The sequence below is a fragment of the Syngnathoides biaculeatus genome, chromosome 22 (assembly GCF_019802595.1).
Source record: "Syngnathoides biaculeatus isolate LvHL_M chromosome 22, ASM1980259v1, whole genome shotgun sequence".
NCBI classification, from domain to species: Eukaryota; Metazoa; Chordata; class Actinopteri; order Syngnathiformes; family Syngnathidae; genus Syngnathoides; species Syngnathoides biaculeatus.
In genome coordinates this window covers 14982070-15003050 of record NC_084661.1, presented here as the reverse complement: position 1 = coordinate 15003050, position 20981 = coordinate 14982070, and the positions used below count along the sequence as shown (strand labels likewise).

The window sequence follows — 20981 nt, the reverse complement described above, 5'->3', positions numbered from 1 at the left end:
CATCTTCAAATTCTATATTATTGATGAATTATAGACCCTTTTTTTTTTTTTTTTTTTAAAGGTTTGAAACAATCCCAACCTTTGGACAATGACTTTTGCAAACTGTTTCCTTCTGGTCATTTTATTTATTTCTTTGAACCACTCGAGTTATTCGATTAAGAACCAGAAAAGGATGAAATTTAGCTGAAAAAAAAAAGTTTTCCTTTGGCGGTACTCGTACAAATAGCGTAGTGGCACCTTTAAATTGAGGAATGTCGGGACGGGGGGGGGGGGGGTGAACTTGAACGCTTCTCGCGGCAAACAGCGTCGAGAACAACCGTCAGCGTCACTAGCGAGCCGCGCGGCGCCGGCACCGGCGCTGAAATGAAATTATCTGATCGCCGTGTTGACAGCGCACGCGGTTGCGGCGAAACTCACTTTGCTGGATTCTTTGTTAAAGACAAAAGCGGATGTTGTAAATACACGATTACAACACTGGTGCACACATTTTTCAGGAACTCTGTGTAATACAATCTTGTGTATGCAACATACAGTAAGTAACATGTTATCTGGTACTTGGAAGGTGCGGATTACTTGCTAAAAACTACTAATTCCCATTATTTTCACGCTTAACTAAACTTTCCCAACCAAATTTGGAATTTTGTTTTTCTTTTTTGTAAAAGATGAGGTCATCCGTCACTGCAAAACGACAAAACACACGTTAAATAAAGCAGATTTACTTTGCTGGGTTTTAGGAACACCACCATTCCTTCCTTCCATGTCACTCCAATCGTCGGGAATTGCCTTAAGAAGGCAAAACCATCCCAAGGCCGAATGTTGCTTTCAGGAGTAGGCACACGATTACATAAGTCACCTAAGATTACTTGCTAAAAAAGGAGCGCGGGGACTGCACGCGAGCTCGAGCGCCGACCGCCAGAACGTCGGGGGCTGCTTTGTTTGGAAGGTGGCGCTGTGGTTATTTCAAGCGACGCACATCAAAACGTGACTCATGTGTTTGGCGAAATTCAAAAACAGGGCCACTTGCTCTACTTCAGTTTCACAACCTCGTCCACCTTGGTATGTAGCCAGACTAGTTTTACCGGCAAATTCAGTTTTATATCTGCTCCTCTAGGGCATACAAACAAATGGAATCCTCCGTTTGCAGTCGCTTGTGACCTTTTGCTGCCCAGTGGGACTTTTTACGGGCGAGGGGAGGAAGATCTGTTGCGGAAAATGTCGAGTGTGTTGCTTCCTGACTGCGCCGTGTACTCTTTTTAATGCAAGTACTTAAAGCACAAGTGTCATGCCGATAAACATTCTAAAATAGATATTGTCATGAAAAATACATATAACGTTATTCACTTCGATGTTTATACGAAACAATAAATATGAGCGGAGAGCGCGGCATCCGTGCGCAAAGTTCCGGAAGCCTCATTTGACATTCAAGCGGCCGCCATATTGGCTGCATCAACTGCCCGTGACATCACTCCGGACATCCACCATTGAAAACACGCTGTGCCACCTACTAAGGGAGACGAAAACGCCCCTTCTGACACGGAAGCTCTTTTTGAAGAAGAGAATATCTCACAATCGAGTGAAGTGACCGGGGCAATATTTAGAGACGATATGCGGATCACAGCCAAACCCGTCCGATCCACCTCTGCACGGCGATGATAAAAACAACGCTGCCTGCGAGCGACGACGACGCCGCAGCCAAACCGCCTCGCTCTCCGATCCACTTCGGCCAGGGTGGCACATCGACATATTTAGCATCCCTAATTTACGGATTACATCTCTTCCCCCCCAACTATTCATTTGGAACCCACGAAGCTCTCATCCTTTGCACCCGTGCAATCCATTTTTCACGACAAACCAGATCTTTTGGAAAAGTATGAAGAGCGAATCCATCCTCCCGAGTGTTCGAGCAATACAACCAGCCGGCATTTTGGCTAACACGAAGGAACAACGAGCGACCTTCCAGCAGGTAAAACTAGCATAAACAGATGAGACCGCTTGAGTGCGCCACCGCCCTGTACGCCACTTCCTGCTTCTTCTCGCAAACAAATCCCTCGAGAGGATTTTCATAGCGGGAGTTACAAAAAGCCATAAACGTCAAAATCATATTTTGTGGTGGGAAAAAAAAATGGCTGGGTTCATACCGGCTGCCGTTTTCTCATTAATAACATCCTAAAAATCATTCATTTGGTGACAGTGGACCTTTAAATTCTCCAGGAAACGTCACGCTCGATGTTGGGAAGCGGCCAGAGGCCTCTTACAAACAAAGAATTGATGAAGGCCGTTTGAAACGTTTGCATGGGGTCAACAGACCAGCGTCCACTTGGAAGTTCAAGTGCTCCCTCGTGAGCAAGTAGTTTATGTTCAACGATTCTACTTTTAGGCCAAACAAACGGGAGGTTGTACATGGATCATAAGTGAGTAGGCGGCGGCGCCACAAGATACAACAGGTCTACAAGAATCGATGAAAGAAAAGATGAGATTCGTCCCGCTGACATTGATCGGGGTACTTGGCAACGTATACAACTGCTCCAACGGTGTTGCAGTCGCAATTACAATAACACAGACATCTGCGCAAAATGTTAAAGTTGACCTGAAACACTTTTGTCCACATATTTCTCCCCCCCCCCCCCTCCACAATACACATGTCCACACAGGACAGAAGGAATGCTGGCTACGCCCAACTCATAAACTGCGGTTTTGTACGCGAAAAGGAGATCTCGGCTGGGGAAGAAAAAAAATATATACAATGTATACCAGGTGTTTCTCGTCCGACGAGCATTGCTCGGGGTGTTTGTCACGGTCCCAGCTAAAAATATAGCACACATGTTACCTTTTGAATTTTCAGAACCCAAAAGGACAAAAACCGGATCGACAATATTATTCCAAAACCCGCGGGGAATACACGAAAGACTTTGTGAAAACGCGGCGCAAAAAGAAAAAGGATGCCGTTTAATGCAGTTCTTCCTGGAGGGAACACACGGAGAATGGAAACTTCCCTTTGCAGAGGAAAAACCGAAGGCGGCGCAGGGACAAATGAGCCAAGCGAGTGTTTGACTCTGACATTATGACATCTGAAATAAATTCTTAACATGCAATCAATTACCGAATGAAGAGTCGGTACTTTGGCGCGCTAGATTTGCGTCAAGCGGGCCGCGATCATGTGACCGGTCTCCATCTTTGACGAAGTTAATTAACGAAACCCTGGCCCCCCGCCGACCAATCGCATGGATCTGAAGGCAAGGGGGGGGGGGGGGGAGAGACGGGCTCGCAGTTTTTAAGCCACCCTCAAACAACAATCAGCTTCACGCTGAGGGTCCAAATGTGTTTCGCATTAAAAAGCAATCACCAAGCACTTACGGCGGTTTAAGTATCCGACCTGCTAGCTTTTAATCACCGTTGCAGGGTGGAACACTTCATCCTGTTGAAATGCGACCGCACAAATCGAACGCTTCAAAACGGGCGTTTGTTAAAATCCCCCCCCCCCTCTCAATCACATGACTCACTTCTTCCCCCCGGCTTCGAGAGAGAGGAAAAGGAGGGAACACCGGGTTGCGGTGACAGAGGAAGGAAGGAAGAGCGTACTCTGGGTGAAAGATGCAAAAAAAAAAAAAAAAAGGGGGGGAAGGAGGGATGACAGGGTGTGTACGCTTCCGTGGGGAAGGCGATGGAAAGTGGGCCGGAGAGAATGGGCCTTTGTGGGGGTGGATGGGATGGCTTTGTGGGGCATGTGTCTCCAGGGTGCCATGGGGGGGCAGAGTGAGGACAAGATGGAGGACGAGGAGGAGGAGGGAAGGGGGGGTAAAACGGGGCATAAAGACTAAATCCGCGGCTCCGTGCTCGCGCCCAGACGTAAACTCCCTCAAATCCATTTTAGCAGAACTCCCGCCGACTGAGGCCAGTCAGCCGTAAGCCGGTTGACATAACAACACCCCAGTTACTCATGCCTGCGCTCTGCTTTGTCTTCCGAACTGACACTGTTAAAACACTGCTGACCTGGTTTGGTTGTTTTGTTTGTTTTTTTTTGGCGTGGTGCCGCCATCGTCGCCAGTGCAAAAGAAACGGTGCTGCGTCCTCTCCTCCGGCGTGAGTTATGCCCACGCTGGGAAAAATGTAACTTCGCTTCGGATAGTCCGCAGGCGTGAACCTTTTAGACTGCCTCGTTGTCCACACTGAGTGCACACGTCACACAGAGAAGGCGGAATACCAAGCAAGAGTATTTTTTTTTTTTTTATGTCTGACATGAGAGTTAGCATGTGGACAGGGGATTTCAAGCTGGCGTGGCCCTTTTAGAGCGCCTCATTGTCCACCCTGAGTGCACACATCACACAGACAAGGTGGAAAAGTGAGCAAGAGGGATTTTTTGTTGTTGTCTGACATGACAGGCAGCATGTGGAGAGGGGCTTTCAAGCTGGTGTGGCCCTTTTAGAGCGCCTCATTGTCCACCCTGAGTGCACACGTCATCCAGAGAAGGTGGAACACCAAGCAAGAAGGATTTTTATTTATTTATTTTTAAATGTCTTGACATGAAAATTAGCATGTGGACAGGGGATTCCAGGCTGGCGTGGCCCTTTTAGAGCGCCTCATTGCACACATCACACAGAAAAAGCGGAATACAGAGCAAGAGGGATGATTTTTTTGGTTTCGTCTGACATGACAGGCAGCATGTGGACAGCTGACGTGGCCCTTTTAGAGCGCCTCGTCTTCTCTAAGATGCTTTAAGTGGATACATTTTCAAGGCTCAAAAATCCTCTTTTTCCAGGTCAGTAGTAGCAGCATTAGATTGACAGTTGAGCAGGATTTGGCTTCAGGCCATTGAGCAGACATGAGAGCAGAGACCAGAACTTGATTTTGAAGCCTTACTGTATGCACTTGGTTATTATTTTCAATATTTTTTGTAGAAGGGATTTTAACATCACCTTTCACTGTGGAGTCAAATTTAGATTTATTGTTTTTCACTTTACATTATCTATTACACTGTAATCTGCATTTTATTTATTTATGTAATATATCACAACAACCTGAGGGTTGAGTGAGGGGGGGGGGGTTGTTTATTTTCTCAAGTGCTTGACAATGGACGCACCGCATCTATTGGACAAAATACAGTAATGCAAAGTCAATCGAGCTGTGAGGGGTTGCAGAGAGGAGGGGTGCGCTTGTGTGTGCGGGGTCGAGGGGGGGGCTCTATTTTATTCCCATTTTTTTTTTTTAAACACAGACTAGCTTCTTTGTCCTCAGTTTCCGGCCTTCTGTCGTCCCAATTCAAAAAGGCGCCATTAAAATGCGCCGTATGGGAAAGAAAGCGCGCACAACACAAGTGAAGAGTCACGAAAAGCCTGCGGAAATGGACAGTGCGGCTCTGAAATGAGGCAAAAAAAAAAAAAAAAAAATGCATGGCGACTGCTGGGTGTATGAGAGCGGGGAGGGCGGGGGTTGATGCGGTTTTATCCCACCGGGGGATCATATTGTGAGCGCGCACACGCGCAATATGCTTGAGTGGACTTCTCATGCCAGCCGCGGCTCGAACAGCTCAAATAAACCCACTCCGCCGATGATGGAGACGGCAGAAACGCGACGGGCGGGATGAAGTGAGCAGCGCGGATTTACTTGGAGGAGAAAAATAAAAGCTGAAGAGGCTTCTGTCTGAAGCGTTCCTCGCTTATGATTTATTTTGACGAGCACACCGACCGCTTCAAAGATTTCGCTCCTGGCGTCGTGCCAACGTCTTCAAAAATATGATAGCGCGTGCGGAAAACGCACGGCGTTGCAAACTAAGCACAGACTCGCGGGAATTCTATTGTACTCATCTAGAGAATCCCGCTTGTGGGGTTTCCCCTCGGCTGTCTGGCGTCCAGAAACCATCTGGCCGGACGGTTTGCTAGCGAGTAGGGGATGGAGAGGTTAAGGGGTCCTCCATCTTGCGGGGGCTTAGAGATCCGAGGGGGTATTAACCACTTAATGCCCGACAAAACCATCCGAGCGGGCGTTTAAATACACACGGCGCGTTTAAACAACGCTCGGCAAAACATCAAATCTTTTGAACTTCACGATCAGCCCGTGTTTTACGGCAAAATCGGTGATGCACGGGAAAGCAAAAGAACTATGGCAGCTATGAGATGTGCCGCAGGTGTGAATTTAAGGTGGAGGTGGGACTGCATCAGGGATCTGCGCTGAGCCCCTTCCTGTTTGCGGTAGTAATGGATAGGCTGACGGATGAGGTTAGACTGGAATCCCCTTGGACGACGATGTTTGCAGGTGATTTTGTGATCTGCGGTGAGGAACAGTTAGAAAGATGGAGCTACGAACTGGAAAGGAGAGGAATGAAGATTAGCCAGGTAAAACAGAATATATGTGTGTGAATGAGAGAGGCGGAGGCGGAAAAGTGAAGCTCCAGGGAGAAGAGGTGGCGAGGGTGGATGACTTCAAATACTTGGGGTCAACAATAGAGAGGAATGGTGAGTGTGGTAAGGAACTGAAGAAACGGGTCCAAGCGGGGTGGAACAGTTGGCGGAAGGTGTCTGGTGTGTTATGTGACATAAGAGTCTCTGCGAGGATGAAGGGCAAAGTTTATAAAAACAGTTTTGAGGCCGGCCATGATGTACGGATTAGAGACAGTGGGAAGCAGAACTGGAGATGTTGAGGTTCTCGCTCGGTGTGAGCAGGTCGGATAGGATTAGAGGGACGGCCAAAGTCGGATGTTTTGGAGACGAGGTCAGAGAGAGCAGACTGCGATGGTTCGGACATGTCCAGAGGCGAGAGTTTGAGTACATTGGTAGAAGGGGGCTGAGGATGGAGCTGTCCAGGAAGAGAGAGCGAGGGGAAGACCAAAGAAAAGGTTGATGGATGTGGGGAGGGAGGACTGGAAAAAGATGACACGCTGTGGCGACCCCTGACGGGACAAGCCGAAAGGAAAAGAAGAATAAGTCTGAAAACATTCAAATATGAAGGCTGTGCGTTCCGTCGACGGGAATGATTATACGGGCTAATAATACGAAGAAGTTAAGAGGGCCTTGGCGGCGAGGCAGTCATCAAGTCGAGTTTTATCTCGTGTTGAAAATGGAAGCGCTTCCTTCTTAACAGCTACGAGTTCAACGTTTATAAACATGCCTTAGTGGAGGTCAGTGGCTGGCACCCTCCTCCACAGTCGGCGTATTGCTAACGCCGTCGCGTTCTCCCTTCACCGTCTAAATATTTATGCTTCTCGGCCGCGCAGCGCGACATCCGACGATACCGATTTGCAGAATGTGGACAAACCGTTCAAGAAGTCGCAGCATTAAGAGGTCGATACTGTAGTTTTACAGCTTAATAACTGTGTACAAGCAGTTCCCTCGGAGACCCGATTATTTGCCATGTGGGTGATTTTAGTGACCTTTTTGCAGACGGAACCCGAGAAACAGTCTTGTTAAATATTAATAACCAAATTACACTAGTCACTAAACAGGGATATTTGCTTTTTTTGGGTGAAATGTCAAGATGAACCTCGAATGCAGCACAGGAGGACGTAGCGACCTTTTTGGAACGTCGAACGACTTCTTGGGTACCGATTAATGCGGAGGGCGACCGGGTTAAGACGCAACGAGCGTTTTCACATCGAAAACTAAACAATTAGTCACTGAAGCGAAGGAAGTCGGGCAGGAAAACAAGACAGGTTGCAACAGAAGTCCTCATCCACAAATGCGTTTCTTCATCTGTTGAGCAAAAAAAAAAAAAAAATGACAACGCTCACTTCTACTCGGCAACAAGGTCTCTTTGTTCTCGGGGTTTTCATATGGGCCGAATTTTTTAAAAAAAAAAAAAAGAAAACATAAAAAAAAATAGCGGCTACTGGTATAAGAAAAACCGAGCCACTCCCAGCTTGTACGCTTTCTATTCATGCGTCGATTACCTGCAAACGATTACGCAACAGTGTATTGGTGCAAGATACTGGAACGACATTTATTAAAAAAAATAAAGATAAAAAATAAAAAACAGGGGCTTGCGCAATCCAAGATGGCTGCGACAGGCTTTGGGAGGTTAGGAAAAAACCTCACCTTTGATCTTCACGAAGAGTACACCGCACGTCCCTCAAATTGTGGCCCAATTAAATCCGGGGCGTGACACCCGCTTCAATTAATACGCGGTCGAACGGGTAGCGTGGATGGCATTTCAAAAAAAAAAAAAAAAAAATCAAGCGTGGAAATGCTCGACTGAACAATAATAAAAGGATCCAGGTTTGAATCTCCCCGATGTGGAGTTGTTTTTTTTTTCTATCATTGCACAGTATTCCTACGTCCGTTGCTGCACCATTTGTGTTCTAATATCCATCCAGCCATATTCTTAGCCGCTAATCCTCACGAGGGTCGCGGGGAGTGCTGGAGCCTATCCCAGCTCTCAACGGGGCAGGAGGCGGGGTACTACTCTGAACTGGTCGCCAACCAATCGCAGGGCACATAGAGACAAACAGCCGCACTCACAACCACACCTATGGGCAATTGAGAGTGTCCAATTAATGTTGCATCTTTTTGGGATGTGGGCTTTACCAGCTGAGCCATCGTGCCACCTCTAATAATAATAATAACAACATAACATTGACGGCGGCGGCACGGTGGCGTTGGCCTCACACTTCTGAGGTCCCGGGTTATATCCCGGCCCCGCCCGTGTGGAGTTCGCACGCTCTCCCCGTGCCTGCGTGGGTTTTCTCCGGGCACTCCGGTTTCCTCCCACATCCCAAAAAACACGCAACATTAATTGCCCCTAGGTGTGATTTTGAGTGCGGCTGTTTGTCTCGACATGTCCTGCGATTGCCTGGCGACCAGTTCAGGGTGTACCAGCTGGGACAGGCTCCAGCACTCCCCGCGACCCTCGCGAGGATAAGCGGCAAAGAAAATGGATGGACGGACATCGACGGGAGTTCCTTGAGCACATCTGTAGCTTTTTGGCATTGTGTGCTAGCATTAAGATAAAGTACCGCACGCGTGTAAGTATAACGTTTGGTTTGTCAGCAAAGTTGAACTATAATTAAGCTGCAAGTGTCATTTCTGCCCACGGTAACATGGATGCATACATTCCCAAGAGAATGTGTTTTTCCTTTCTTTTCAGATAAAAATGGTTTGCATTTCTAACTGTCTCGTGTTGCCAAATTACTTCTGCAGTCTCGCTCTGCCTCACACACACACACACCCTAGTACTGTATTTTGTTTTTACAGGTGTTTAGTAAAACCGCCCCCTCCCCTCGCAGGACCGCATTCTCACAGTGTTTGTGGAGGGATTACCCAGCTAGGGACTGCGGGAAGAGGCGGAAACTTGAAATCTACTGGGGTCGACGAAAGGCAAAGCAAACTGCACTCTCACAAAAGCACAAAAAAAATCGATGGAGCGTTTTCGGCATTACGGTAAAAAAAAAAAAAAAGCACGTTGTTGTGCGAATTACCGTAACGCCTGAAGAATGTTGATTAAGGAAGGAAAGTGGTTGAGTTAATGTATCACAGCGTTTTGAAACAAATTGTAAGCTATAAGGCAACAACAACGTGCAGTATCACGATTACTATTGAAGACATAACAAATGATGAAGCAACATACCTGCAATGAAGGTCGTCGTACGGGTGAGAAAGAGCTGTCAGACACAACATATCGCCTGACACATCATTCGGGAGATGGAGCCGAGCGAGAATTTGGACTTGAAAGCCGAACTGGTATCAATAATAATGATAATAATAATACAGTTGCAGTTGACGAAAGTGCTGCTGTTTAAAAGTCACTTTGAACACCACGCGAGTGACTTCTAGAAAAGAAGACAGTTGAGGGGGGGGGGAGAAAAAGGATTTTGTCGGACTTGAAAAGAAAAATAAAAGACAATAAAAACGTTTCGCCTCCGGTGAGGAGTTAGGACCGTGGTTTGACCGGTGTGGTGACGTTAAATGCAAAAAAAAAACGGCGAGAAATGACCCAAAGTCAGGACTGGCGGCGCTTTTGCAATCGTCGCCCGACTTAAACTGCCTTCTCGATTCTGATTGGCTGGCGCTGCTGGGGGTCCGCGGTGCGTTCAGGTGCGTTAGGTAAAACCTGGAATTACACTCCATATCGGTTAGCGCACGTAAAGCTCCCAAATAACACAAAAGATGCAAAGCAAAAAAGGTGGATTTATAAAAAAAACTAAATAAAAAATGCTGAGGATGATCACAATTTGATATGAAGGAATATCATTCAGAATTACTGTTGACACTCACTTCATATGCATTTATGACACACTCATAAACACTAGTGAACTATTCTCATACACTAGTGCAGGGGTGTCAAACTCATTTTTTTTTGTCACGGGCCACATTGTAGTTCCGGTTTAACCTCAGAAGGCTGTTATGACTGTGAAAACATCCATCCATCCATTTTCTTCACCGCTTATCCTCAAAAGGGTCGCAAGGATTGCCAGAGCCTATCCCAGCTGTCACCAGAGAAGGAGGAGGGGGGGGGTACCACCCTGAACCGGTCGCCAGCCAATCGCAGGGCACATCGAGACAAACAGCCGCACTCACAATCACACCTATGGGCAATTTAGTGTCCAATTAATGTTGCATGTTTTTGGCGATGTGGGAGGAAACCGGAGCGCCCACCTGGAGGAAACCCACACTGGCACGGGGAGAACATGCAAAAGCCCCACAGCCGGGGCCGGGATCGAACCCGGTACCTCAGAACTGTTAGGCCAACACTTTCCCAGCTGAGCCACCGTGAAAACATGAAAATCTTTCACTGCCTCGTATTTACACATGAAAAGTGTAATGGGTCCTATTGTTGATGTTTTGGTAACACAAAAACGCTCGCAACACCTCAGCCTTATGATTTACGATCCGACAATTTTTTTTTAAATTTTGGTACAGATTTAAACGAGACCTTTGCGGGCCACATACAGTCATGCGATCTGGCCCGCGGGCCTTGAGTTTGACACCGGTGCACCAGTTAAACATTCCTGAAGCTCACTTCCACAATTGGCAACATTAAACTTCCTCTCAAATCTAAATACTGAGTTCATATTCTTTTGCAAAGACACGCACAAAAAATATGTATGTATTATATATTGAGAGAGAGAGTACGTAAATGTATGTTCGCCTTATGGCATTATTTCGTCCATATTTTTGTCGCCGTTTGCTGTTCTGAGCAAACAAACCAGAAGAGACGTGCAAAACAGGTCATGTGGGTGATGCGGCTCAGTCAGCCTGTCTGCGTGTAAGGGGGGTGGGGGGGTCGTGAGTGAGACGTGAGGTCACAGCGACCACAGCTGTTCTATTTGAGGAAGTGCACGGTGCACGCCGCATCAAGCAAGGTGAGGGCAACCTGCGGCCCGTGGGCCACATTGAACCCACGAGAGATATTAAAAATGGAAGTGGACCCCACCCACCCCTGGTCAAAGAAAACATTTATAATTTCCAAGAAGGGAACAATTTTGAACTATACGTCTTGCATCTCCACAAACATTTTGATTGGAATATCATTTCTTGGCTACGTGAACACCTCTTCTTAAAATTACATTTATATGGTTTGCGCAACTCCACATTGGGGACAATATTCAATAAGTGATTTAATACAAGGGTGAGACGGTGGATCAGATGGTAAAGTGTTGGCCTCACAGTTCTGAGGTCCCGGGTTCAATCCCGCCTGTGTGGAGTTTGCATGTTCTCCCCGTGCCTGCGTGGGTTTCCTCCGGGTGGGCGCTCCGGTTTCCCCCCCCACATCCCAAAAACATGCAACATTAATTGGACACTCTAAATTGCCCGTAGGTGTGATTGTCGGTCCGATTGGTCGGCTGTCTCCATGTGCTCTGCGATTGGTTGGCGACCAGTTCAGGGTGTACCCCCGCCTCCTGCCCGTTGACAGCTGGGATCGGCTCCGGCGCTCCCTGCGACCCTCGTGAGGATAAGCGGCAAAGAAAACGGATGGATGGATGGATAAATAAATATCTTCGACCTATTTATTGCCAGTCTTACTGTCAAACTAAGCAGGAAGTGTGTTTTATGCTGCCCCCTGGTGGCCAAGGCGCACAGACCGTAAGGAGCAGCACAATGTCAACTGAAATGAACCAAAACGCGGCAAAAACATACCACAGTAAAGGCAAAGGTTTGATCATTTACTCCTCGCGACCCTCATGAGGATAAGCGGCGAAGAAAAAGGATGGATGGATGGATTTGTGCACTCTCGTTCAAGACTGTGTGAAATATGAGAATGATGACCATTATCAAATGTGTGCACGTCATCAGATTATGGAAAATGAACTGAAGCGTGCGTTTATTGAATTTGCTGCCACACCAGTAGCCATCATCAACGCCAAATAAATCAACGGTATTTACGGGAAAAATTCATTCGCAGATGGAATTTGATCTTTTTGTAAAAGTGTGCGTGTTTGCAGATCACTCGACCGCACGCAACGTTGTCGGCTTTCCGGCGTGACAACGCTCATCGGTCATAATCCTCCATTTTTGGAATTTTAGTTGGGTAACACCATCCCCACCTGAAAAGAAAAACGAAAATATTACAAGGTTCGCCTTTTTTTTTTTTTTTTTTGCTATAACAAATAATGATGGAAATTCATCCCCGGACCTCGTCCGGACTCAGCCTGGGGCACCTCCAGTTGTACAAGTAGTAATGAAGCCTCTTGCCGCTGAAGCCGAACTTGAGCGTCTCCAGGAAACGTTGGTTGTCCATCACGTCGGCGGCGATGACGACGTCGAAGCCTTTCTGTCGGGGAGGCGGAAAATGGATGCCGGTTTAACGCTTACGAGATTTTAGAAGAAAACAAATACCGTTATCATTAGTTCCTCCATTAGGCACCGATGCACAACAGTGACATCTGCGGACAATTATCCATCGATCCGTCCATTTTCTTTGCCGCTTATCCTCACGAGGGTCACGGGGAATGCTGGAGTATATCCCAGCTGTCAACGGGCAGGAGGCGGGGGTACACACCCTGAACTGGTCGCCAGCCAATCGCAGGGCACATGGAGACAAACAATCACACCTTGGGGCAATTTAGAGTGTCCGATTAATGTTGCATGTTTTTGGGATGTGGGAGGAAACCGGAGTGCCCACCCGGACAAAAAACCCACGCAAACTCCGCACAGGCGGGGCCGGGATCGAACCCGGGTCCTCAGAACTGCCAGGCCAACACTTTAGCGCCCCTGAGCTATTATCTTTCAAGCACAACATTTGCGTTGTGGTGCCCTCACAGTTTTGAGCATGAGCAGCGCGTCCTCCACGAGCCGGACCAGGTCCCCCCCGGCAGCGGACGCCGCGCAGAAGAGGTGAGCCGCTCTCAGGCTGCTGTGCAGCTGGTGGTTCAGCACCTTGGAGGAGACCCCAAAGAAGCTCACCACACCTGTCAGTCCGCCGTCGCCCGCCTGCGCGTGAGCAGATAAGTTTTCCGCACGTGATGATATCAATATCGATAAATATACGTGGACTTGGTGACCTCGGACCTCCCCCACGTAGGTGTCGATCAGGCCCTCCCTGGGCAAAAACCAGTGCTGGATTTCTTCACGGGACCAGCTGGCGGCGAGGTGGAACTTGCCGAGGTGCGCTCGGAGAAGCTCCTGCGTCCTCTCGACGTCGCCTCGCGTCATCGGGCGGAATCCTGCCGTCTTCGCGTCCTTGAAGGCGGCGGCAAGGGCGCAGGAAATTATCCACAGGCCAATGCCACCCCCGAACCCCCCCCCCCCCCAAAAAAAATAAATTAAAAAAAATAATAAGAATAAAATATTGAAGGTGCCTCTTGGTGGCAGCATGCACCTACTTCAGGGAGGCGGTAGAACTTGTGAGCTCTCTGCAGGGGCATGTCTCCTCGGATCCCGGGGTACTGGACCTCCAGCAGTTTACGCAGGTTCAAAGGTCGATGCCACAATCTGGGGGGGGGGGGGGGAGAATTCAATATCAATATATAATAATATCAATATCTCAATTCAATCTTCTTTGATGGCCAAGTATGTCAAAACACACAAAAAAACATCTCTCCATTTGGAATCTTTCTAGTACATAGCACCAAACTTTTTCCATCCATCCATTTCCTCCGCCGCTTATCCTCACGAGGGTCGCGGGGAGTGCTGGAGCCTATCCCGGCTGTCAACGGGCAGGAGGCGGGGCGCACCCCGAACTGGTTAACAGCCAGTCGCGGGGCACAGAGACAAAAGGTTGCACTCACGATCACACCTAGGGGCAATTTAGAGTCTCCAATTAATCTTGCATGTTTTTGGGGATGTGGGAGGAAACCCACGCACAATTAATTGGACGCTCCAAATTGCCCGTAGGTGTGATTCCGAGTGCGGCTGTTTGTCACTATGTGCCCTGCGATTGGCTGGCAACCAGTTCAGGGCGTACCCCGCGTCCTGCCCATTGACAGCCGGGATAGGCTCCAGCACTCCCCGCGACCCTCGTGAGGATAAGCGGTGAAGAAAATGGATGGATGGACTTGAGTTCTCAGTACTTTCTTTCCACAGCAAAAAGCGTCAATGAATTTATGATTGATAGTCGTAGAGGAAAAATCCACAAATACCGGCAGGAGCTGAGCGGCGTCGGCAGCACGACGGACGCCGTGTAGACCGCCTGGGCGACGCCCCGCCGCTGGACCCTCCTGGCGAGCTCTCGGATCAGAACCGGGGTCATTCGCTTGAGGCGCAGCTTCTTGTGAACGCACAGAAACTTGATCTGCGCCATCCGCTTCTCCCTGCAGGGACAACATTTTCATTTAAATGTTTTTTTTTTTCACACACACTTCTGACAAAATGGGAACATTTTATCGCCGCCGCTGAAGTTATGACGGCTAAAACTGTAAATCGTAGTTTATTCACTCACTTGTACTTTGTGCATTTGTGTACAGTAGATGTCCTCGATGTATATTTTGTTATCGTTTCCAGCATCGAGCAAAAGTACTTAACTGCAGCGGTTCTCGAAGAGCGTCGTGGAAATTTGCCACAACAGACTTCCGCGTTTGATTAGATAACAACGGGCCACTCTTGTAAGTAATATTATCTGCAACTGTGAACAAATGAAACGTTTTACTCCCGAAAATGATTTTCAAAAATATTGCAAGCCACTGTGCAAAGTTTGAATATTAACACCAATTGTATTTGATTTACAGCAAATGTATTTACTATACTGTAAAAGTTAAATATAACTGAATTGCACTTCACAATTTAATTCGGTGATTCTTTCGCGTACCACTAGAGGGAGCCAATGTAACAACAGTGGTACTCATACACCGCGGTTAAAGTAGTTATATCCCTTTCTGTTTTTATAAAATAATTGTAGGTTACATTTTTGGGGGGCATTTTTATTTGTTTAACGGTTCCTCATGTTTTATTTGTTAATAAGATTTTGTATGGGGCCAAGTCACTGCCGTGGGCGGTGCTTCCTGTGAGGGGCGTGGCCAAACCACCGCTCTGGCCGGTACCACCTCCGACAGGGGTCACACAACTGTGTTACATTTTGGACACTAATTGACCAGGTATTTATGATTTACTGCATTTTGGGATATTCCACGACTGTGCGTAAGTTCGCAAGTGTTGTGTGGAGTATCCTCTTGTCACCGCGCATCTGTACCACCACAGTCTTGTTGCCTTTTTATTCACGTGTCAAGTTTTGTCCTATAATCATCGGACCTTGCTTTATGTTTTTTGATTTTGCCTATAGCGTAGTGTTTTTGTGCTTTTGCCTCTTTTCGACTGCTTACTGGTATACAAAATCACTTTGGAATAAAACCACGTTTAACGTCATTTCCTTGCCTCGGAGTCCTGCATTTGGGTCCGCCGTCGTGCCGCTTGCTCGTGACAGATTTGTGCGTTTTGACAGATCAATTGCTCTCGTGGCCTTATGCGGCCCGCAGGCCGTAGGTTCGCCACCCTTGCCATATTCGTTATACCTGGACCGTATCGGGTACATAATTCCGAGGTACTCACGTGCCGTATATTTGTACGTCAGCAGGGACGGCGGCAATGAAGCCCACCAGCTTCCTGTTGGAATCCACTCTGACGCCGCAGTGCCATTGGGCCAACCAATTTGGGGGCTGCAGGACCCTGAAGAGGAGGGAAAAAAAGAGCTTGAACAGCTCGGAGCGTCGGAGGCGAAATGAATTCACTCGACCTCGGGGCAGAGGAAAACAAACTTCCAGGAATGTTAATTATTCATTTTGAAGTAAGTGATATTATGTTTGGATGTAAGCGTTCCCTGAAGGTATAGATTGCATTTATGGAGATAATAGAAGGGGGAGGGGGGAGGCAGAGAAAGCGGACTTTTTTTTTTTTTCCCTGACAGAGCGGCGTGGAGGGCCCCCGATCGTCAGAAGTCGAGCGCGGCCATTCAGCCCCTGACGAGACGGAATGAAATATGCAGCGGGCGGAACGGACGCCGTGAATGCAAAGCGTCGCGGCCGTTACGCGAGCGGGACCTGCGCCGGGAAAACTTCAAATAGTGGGGAAAAAAAAAAAATAAAATTGCGAGTGAAATCGAGCAAACAAAAAGGAACACCAGAGTTTTTTTGGTCTTACCACTGCAGATACTCCACAGAGAAGTCGTACGTGACGGTGTTGTCATCGTCTTCTGTGTAGTTCCCGTTGAGTAGTCTGCAAAGTTCTTGCAGCTGAAGGAAAAAAAAAAAAAAAAAAGCGGTGAGATTCCGGCATGCAGTTTTCCTTTTACTGTAAGTTCGCAGCGGAACCAAAGCTTACTTTCGGTGAACCCCCCCCCTCCCGCTTTCCCAATGCGAATAAAACATCCTTAAAAGGGAGATTGCGTACCACCGGGGGCCTGCTCAGGTCCAGGGTGTCCCACGAGAAGCCCGGGGGGAGGGAGTAGGGCTCCTCTCGGGCGCTTGCTTCGCCCTCGCTGATTTGCCCGTCGTGGTTTAGGACCTCCTCACCTGGTTTCCAAAATACGAAATTCAATCTAGTAAATTCAATACCTCTGGAACGCTATGAATACTGTACATTATGATGTATATGCTTGTATTAAATCCATCCATCCATTTTATTAGCCGCTAATCCTCACAAGGGAGCGCCGGAGCTTTTCCCAGCTGTCAACGAGCAGGAGGCGGAGTACACCCTGAACTGGTCGCCAGCCAATCGCAGGGCAGATCGAGACAAACAGCCGCACTCGCAATCACACCAACAGGCAATTTAGAGGGTCCAATTGATGCTGCATGTTTTTGGAATGTGGGAGGAAACCGGAGTGCCCACCCGAAGAAAACCCACGCAGGCACGGGGAGAACATGCAAACTGCGGGATTGAACCCGCGACCTCATAACTGTGAGGCCAACGCTTTACCAGCTAATCCACCGTGCCGCCTTTGTATTAAATCCATCCATTCATCCATTTTCCTTACCGCTTATCCTCACGAGGGACGCGGGAAGTGCCGGAGCCTATCACAGCTGTCAACGGGCAAGCGGCGGGGCACACCCTCAACTGGTCGCCAGCCAATCGCAGGGCACATCGAGACAAACAGCCGCACTCGCAATCACACCTATGGGCAATTTAGAGTCTCCAATTAATCTTGTACTTTATTGAATATTTTCTCTAATATGAAAGACTACATTTAGTCAAAATTCCTACATCCATACATCAACAGTGTGTGTTTTTTTCATTATTATTATTATTATTATTTTATTTTATTTTTTACCAAGTTTTGGGACCGGCTGCGTGTGCCAGAACTTGTAGGGACGCCTCATGGCCTGCTGCAGCGTTCTTGGCATGGTTTGCCCGAAAGAGAAAAGATGGAGGGCCCTTTGGATCTCCTGCTGCTTGCTTTCGGGTAAAGTATCCAGCTGAAATGCAAAAAAATAAAAAATAAAATCAACAAAAGGAAAGGAGAAAAATGATTTCATAAGGCGTACAGACTTTTTCAAAAAGATCTCTGGGTCTCTCTGCTCTCCATTTATCTGCCTTCTTTCGCTTCTTCTGACTTTTCTTTGGACCGCAGCCATCGCCGTCCTCCATATTCCTCCCCCTACAATGAAAAAAAAAAAATATGTATCGTTATCCACAATAAACCGTGTCTTTCTCACGCGATGAAACTCACATCGCGTTCACATCAGTCATCCTGACGTCGCTCCGGCTAACGACTGCGCCGTTTTCTGACCCGTGGCTTCTTATCAGGGCGAGCACGCGGCGGGAGGGGTCGCCGGCGTGCGGAGTCGCCCGTCCCAGCCTGCACCCGGCGCGCAGATAAGTGAGGACGAGACCGAGCGCTCAAGTGTTCTTTCTCACGCTCTTCGCGCGTCAGCCGGCGGCCGAATAAAGCTTACGACGGCCCTGATCCACCATCGCCTAATTGGCTGCCCGACGCCCACATGACGCCTTCCGGAGCGGAATGATACCTTGCTGGTCCAAATGAGTCCGCCGTTGGCTCTTTTCCCATCGTGGTTGCTAATTAGCCCAGTAGACAAAAATACTAGTACTTCGAATCCGCGGAAAGTGAATTAAAATATATGAAACATTTTGAAGATGATTCAGGGTTGGCTTCCGGTTCCTGAACTGGAGGCTCTGGTCCGCCCGATGGTACTTCAATAAATCCTGCTGAATCCTCGACGTGGGACGGCCCCGGTGACGACTCTGGCCGACTAAAATCATCATCTGTGTACCCGAATTGGAGCCGCGTCGTTCGCGTTGGAGCTGCTCAGGCTAGCTTAGCCTAGCTTAGCCTAGCTTAGCCTAGCTTGCTAACAACAAGACGCGTCTGTAATCAAATCTTTGCCGAGGAGGAGAACATCAAGCGAGATTCAGAGAAACATCTTTAAAGATGATTCAGGGTTGGCGTCCGGTTCCCGAACTGGAGGCTCTGGTCCACCCGATGGTACTTCAATAAATCCTGCTGAATCCTCGACGTGGGACGGCCCTGGTGACGACTCTGGCCGACTAAAATCATCATCTGTGTACCCGAATTGGAGCCGCGTCGTTCGCGTTGGAGCTGCTCAGGCTAGCTTAGCCTAGCTTAGCCTAGCTTGCTAACAACAAGACGCGTCTGTAATCAAATCTTTGCCGAGGAGGAGAACATCAAGCGAGATTCAGAGAAACATCTTTAAAGATGATTCAGGGTTGGCGTCCGGTTCCCGAACTGGAGGCTCTGGTCCACCCGATGGTACTTCAATAAATCCTGGTGAATCCTCGACGTGGGACGGCCCCGGTGACGACTCTGGCCGACTAAAATCATCATCTGTGTACCCGAATTGGAGCCGCGTCGTTCGCGTTGGAGCTGCTCAGGCTAGCTTAGCCTAGCTTAGCCTAGCTTAGCCTAGCTTGCTAACAACAAGACGCGTCTGTAATCAAATCTTTGCCGAGGAGGAGAACATCAAGCGAGATTCAGAGAAACATCTTTAAAGATGATTCAGGGTTGGCGTCCGGTTCCCGGACTGGAGGCTCTGGTCCACCCGATGGTACTTCAATAAATCCTGCTGAATCCTCGACGTGGGACGGCCCTGGTGACGACTCTGGCCGACTAAAATCATCATCTGTGTACCCGAATTGGAGCCGCGTCGTTCGCGTTGGAGCTGCTCAGGCTAGCTTAGCCTAGCTTAGCCTAGCTCGCTAACAACAAGACGCGTCTGTAATCAAATCTTTGCCGAGGAGGAGAACATCAAACGAGATTCAGAGAAACATCTTTAAAGATGATTCAGGGTGGGCGTCCGGTTCCCGAACTGGAGGCTCTGGTCCACCCGATCGCACTTCGATAAATCCTGCTGGATTTGGACCGAATGTTGTGAATCCTCGACTGGTGATGACTTCGGTGGACTAAAATCACCATCTGTGTCACCTCAGTACCCGAACTGGAGCCGCATCGTTTGCGTTAAAGCTGCTCGGCCTAGCCTAGCCTAGCCTAGCTCGCTAACAACAAAAGGCGTCTGTAATCAAATCTTTGCCGAGGAGGACAACATCAAATGAGATTCAGAGATTGGTGTCAAAATAAATGATACGTCTTTGAAGATAATTGCCGAGAAGCTATCTTCCCTTCGGATTGTGCGCGGGCATGACCTCTTTAGAGTGCCTCGTTGTTGAGCGGGGCGTGGCTTCCTCACGTTCGGCGGGAACGGCTTGGCGCCATACGAACCGCTCGCTGATTTTCTTTTCATTGTTCATATTTGACGGGCCTGTTAACGACACTCTTCTTCTCTGCGCGATGTCAAATTTACAAGACATTTTCATTTTACGGGGACTTTGGGGACATATAAATACTTCATTACTTCCCAGCGCCGCTAAAAATATTCCATTCCACATTCTGTACATCTTCCTCCTTCCCAAGGGAGAGTTTCAGACGTCCCCGTGGAGTCGGCTCCACCCTCCTAGCACTCGTTTGGGGAGGGTGCTCCCGAGTCCAGCTCGCTTTGCATCTGCATGTGCTAAAAATGGCGCAGCCGCCTTCAAAGAGACGTTTTCTAATTGAAATGTACGTAAAAGACGCGCGCACGTAAACGGCGCTTTTTCACCTTTAAAACACGTCAGCCCGCAGTTATTTTTGTCTCAAAACTCGGGTCACGGACCAGTTTGAAATTTCTTTCGTCGTGTCGCGTCATCCTTTTATTTGTCACGATTTGACAAAAATTTACCCGGTTGTTCCATCCATCCATCCATCCATCCATCCATGGCTGTCTCACAGTCAAAAGGATCCAGGTTTGAATCTCGCTGATGTGGAGTTTTTCCTGTTCTCCCTGCGAGTATCATTGGATGGTCTTCCTACATGTGTTGCTGCACCGTTTGTGTTCTAATATCCAGCCATCCATCCATGCAAACTCCATACAGGCGGGGCCGAGATCGAACATGTGACCTCAGAACTGTGAGGCCAACGCTTTCCAGTTTATCCACTGTGCCGCCCCCAAGTTGTTCTAAAAAATCATTTTGAAAAATGAATCACAATTTGAACATGCTAAGAATCGACACTCAGTTTGTTGGCAGCACTGAATTGTGGTCCAACTCCAAACTGCACCGGTTTTGCCTCGTTTGACAGAGGTTCCAAAAATACATAAAGTACAACTGTTTACTATTTATTAA

The 20981-nt window shown here is 48.1% G+C and overlaps 2 protein-coding genes across 2 annotated transcripts in view; both read right to left on the bottom strand.

Moving 5' to 3' along the window:
• Positions 1-9974, bottom strand: part of svild (supervillin d) — a 43382-nt gene extending 33408 nt beyond the window's left edge. The window contains exon 1 of the mRNA XM_061809845.1: positions 9553-9974. The gene's annotated coding sequence lies outside the window, so the exon portion shown is untranslated. The remainder of the gene's footprint in view (positions 1-9552) is intronic.
• Positions 9975-12089: 2115 nt separating this feature from the next.
• LOC133495336 (glycylpeptide N-tetradecanoyltransferase 1-like) lies at positions 12090-18829 on the bottom strand. Its single transcript, XM_061809849.1, has 12 exons — positions 18019-18829; positions 17838-17946; positions 17620-17764; positions 16743-16864; positions 16494-16585; positions 15906-16022; positions 14504-14674; positions 13748-13856; positions 13434-13604; positions 13185-13355; positions 12559-12696; positions 12090-12469 (listed from the first exon to the last, which is right to left on the bottom strand). Exons 1-12 carry the CDS (start codon positions 18036-18038, stop codon positions 12446-12448), a joined length of 1389 nt encoding a protein of 462 aa, XP_061665833.1. The 5' UTR covers positions 18039-18829; the 3' UTR covers positions 12090-12445.
• Positions 18830-20981: the final 2152 nt, after the last annotated feature.

Coding starts and splice junctions, on each gene's coding strand:
- LOC133495336 (XM_061809849.1), bottom strand. CDS start 18,038: ATGACTGATGTGAACGCGAT. Junction 16,865..17,619: donor GCAGCCGGTCCCAAAACTTG/GTAAAAAATAAA, acceptor TTTGGAAACCAG/GTGAGGAGGTCCTAAACCAC. Junction 13,857..14,503: donor ACGCCGCTCAGCTCCTGCCG/GTATTTGTGGAT, acceptor CCCCCCCCCCAG/ATTGTGGCATCGACCTTTGA.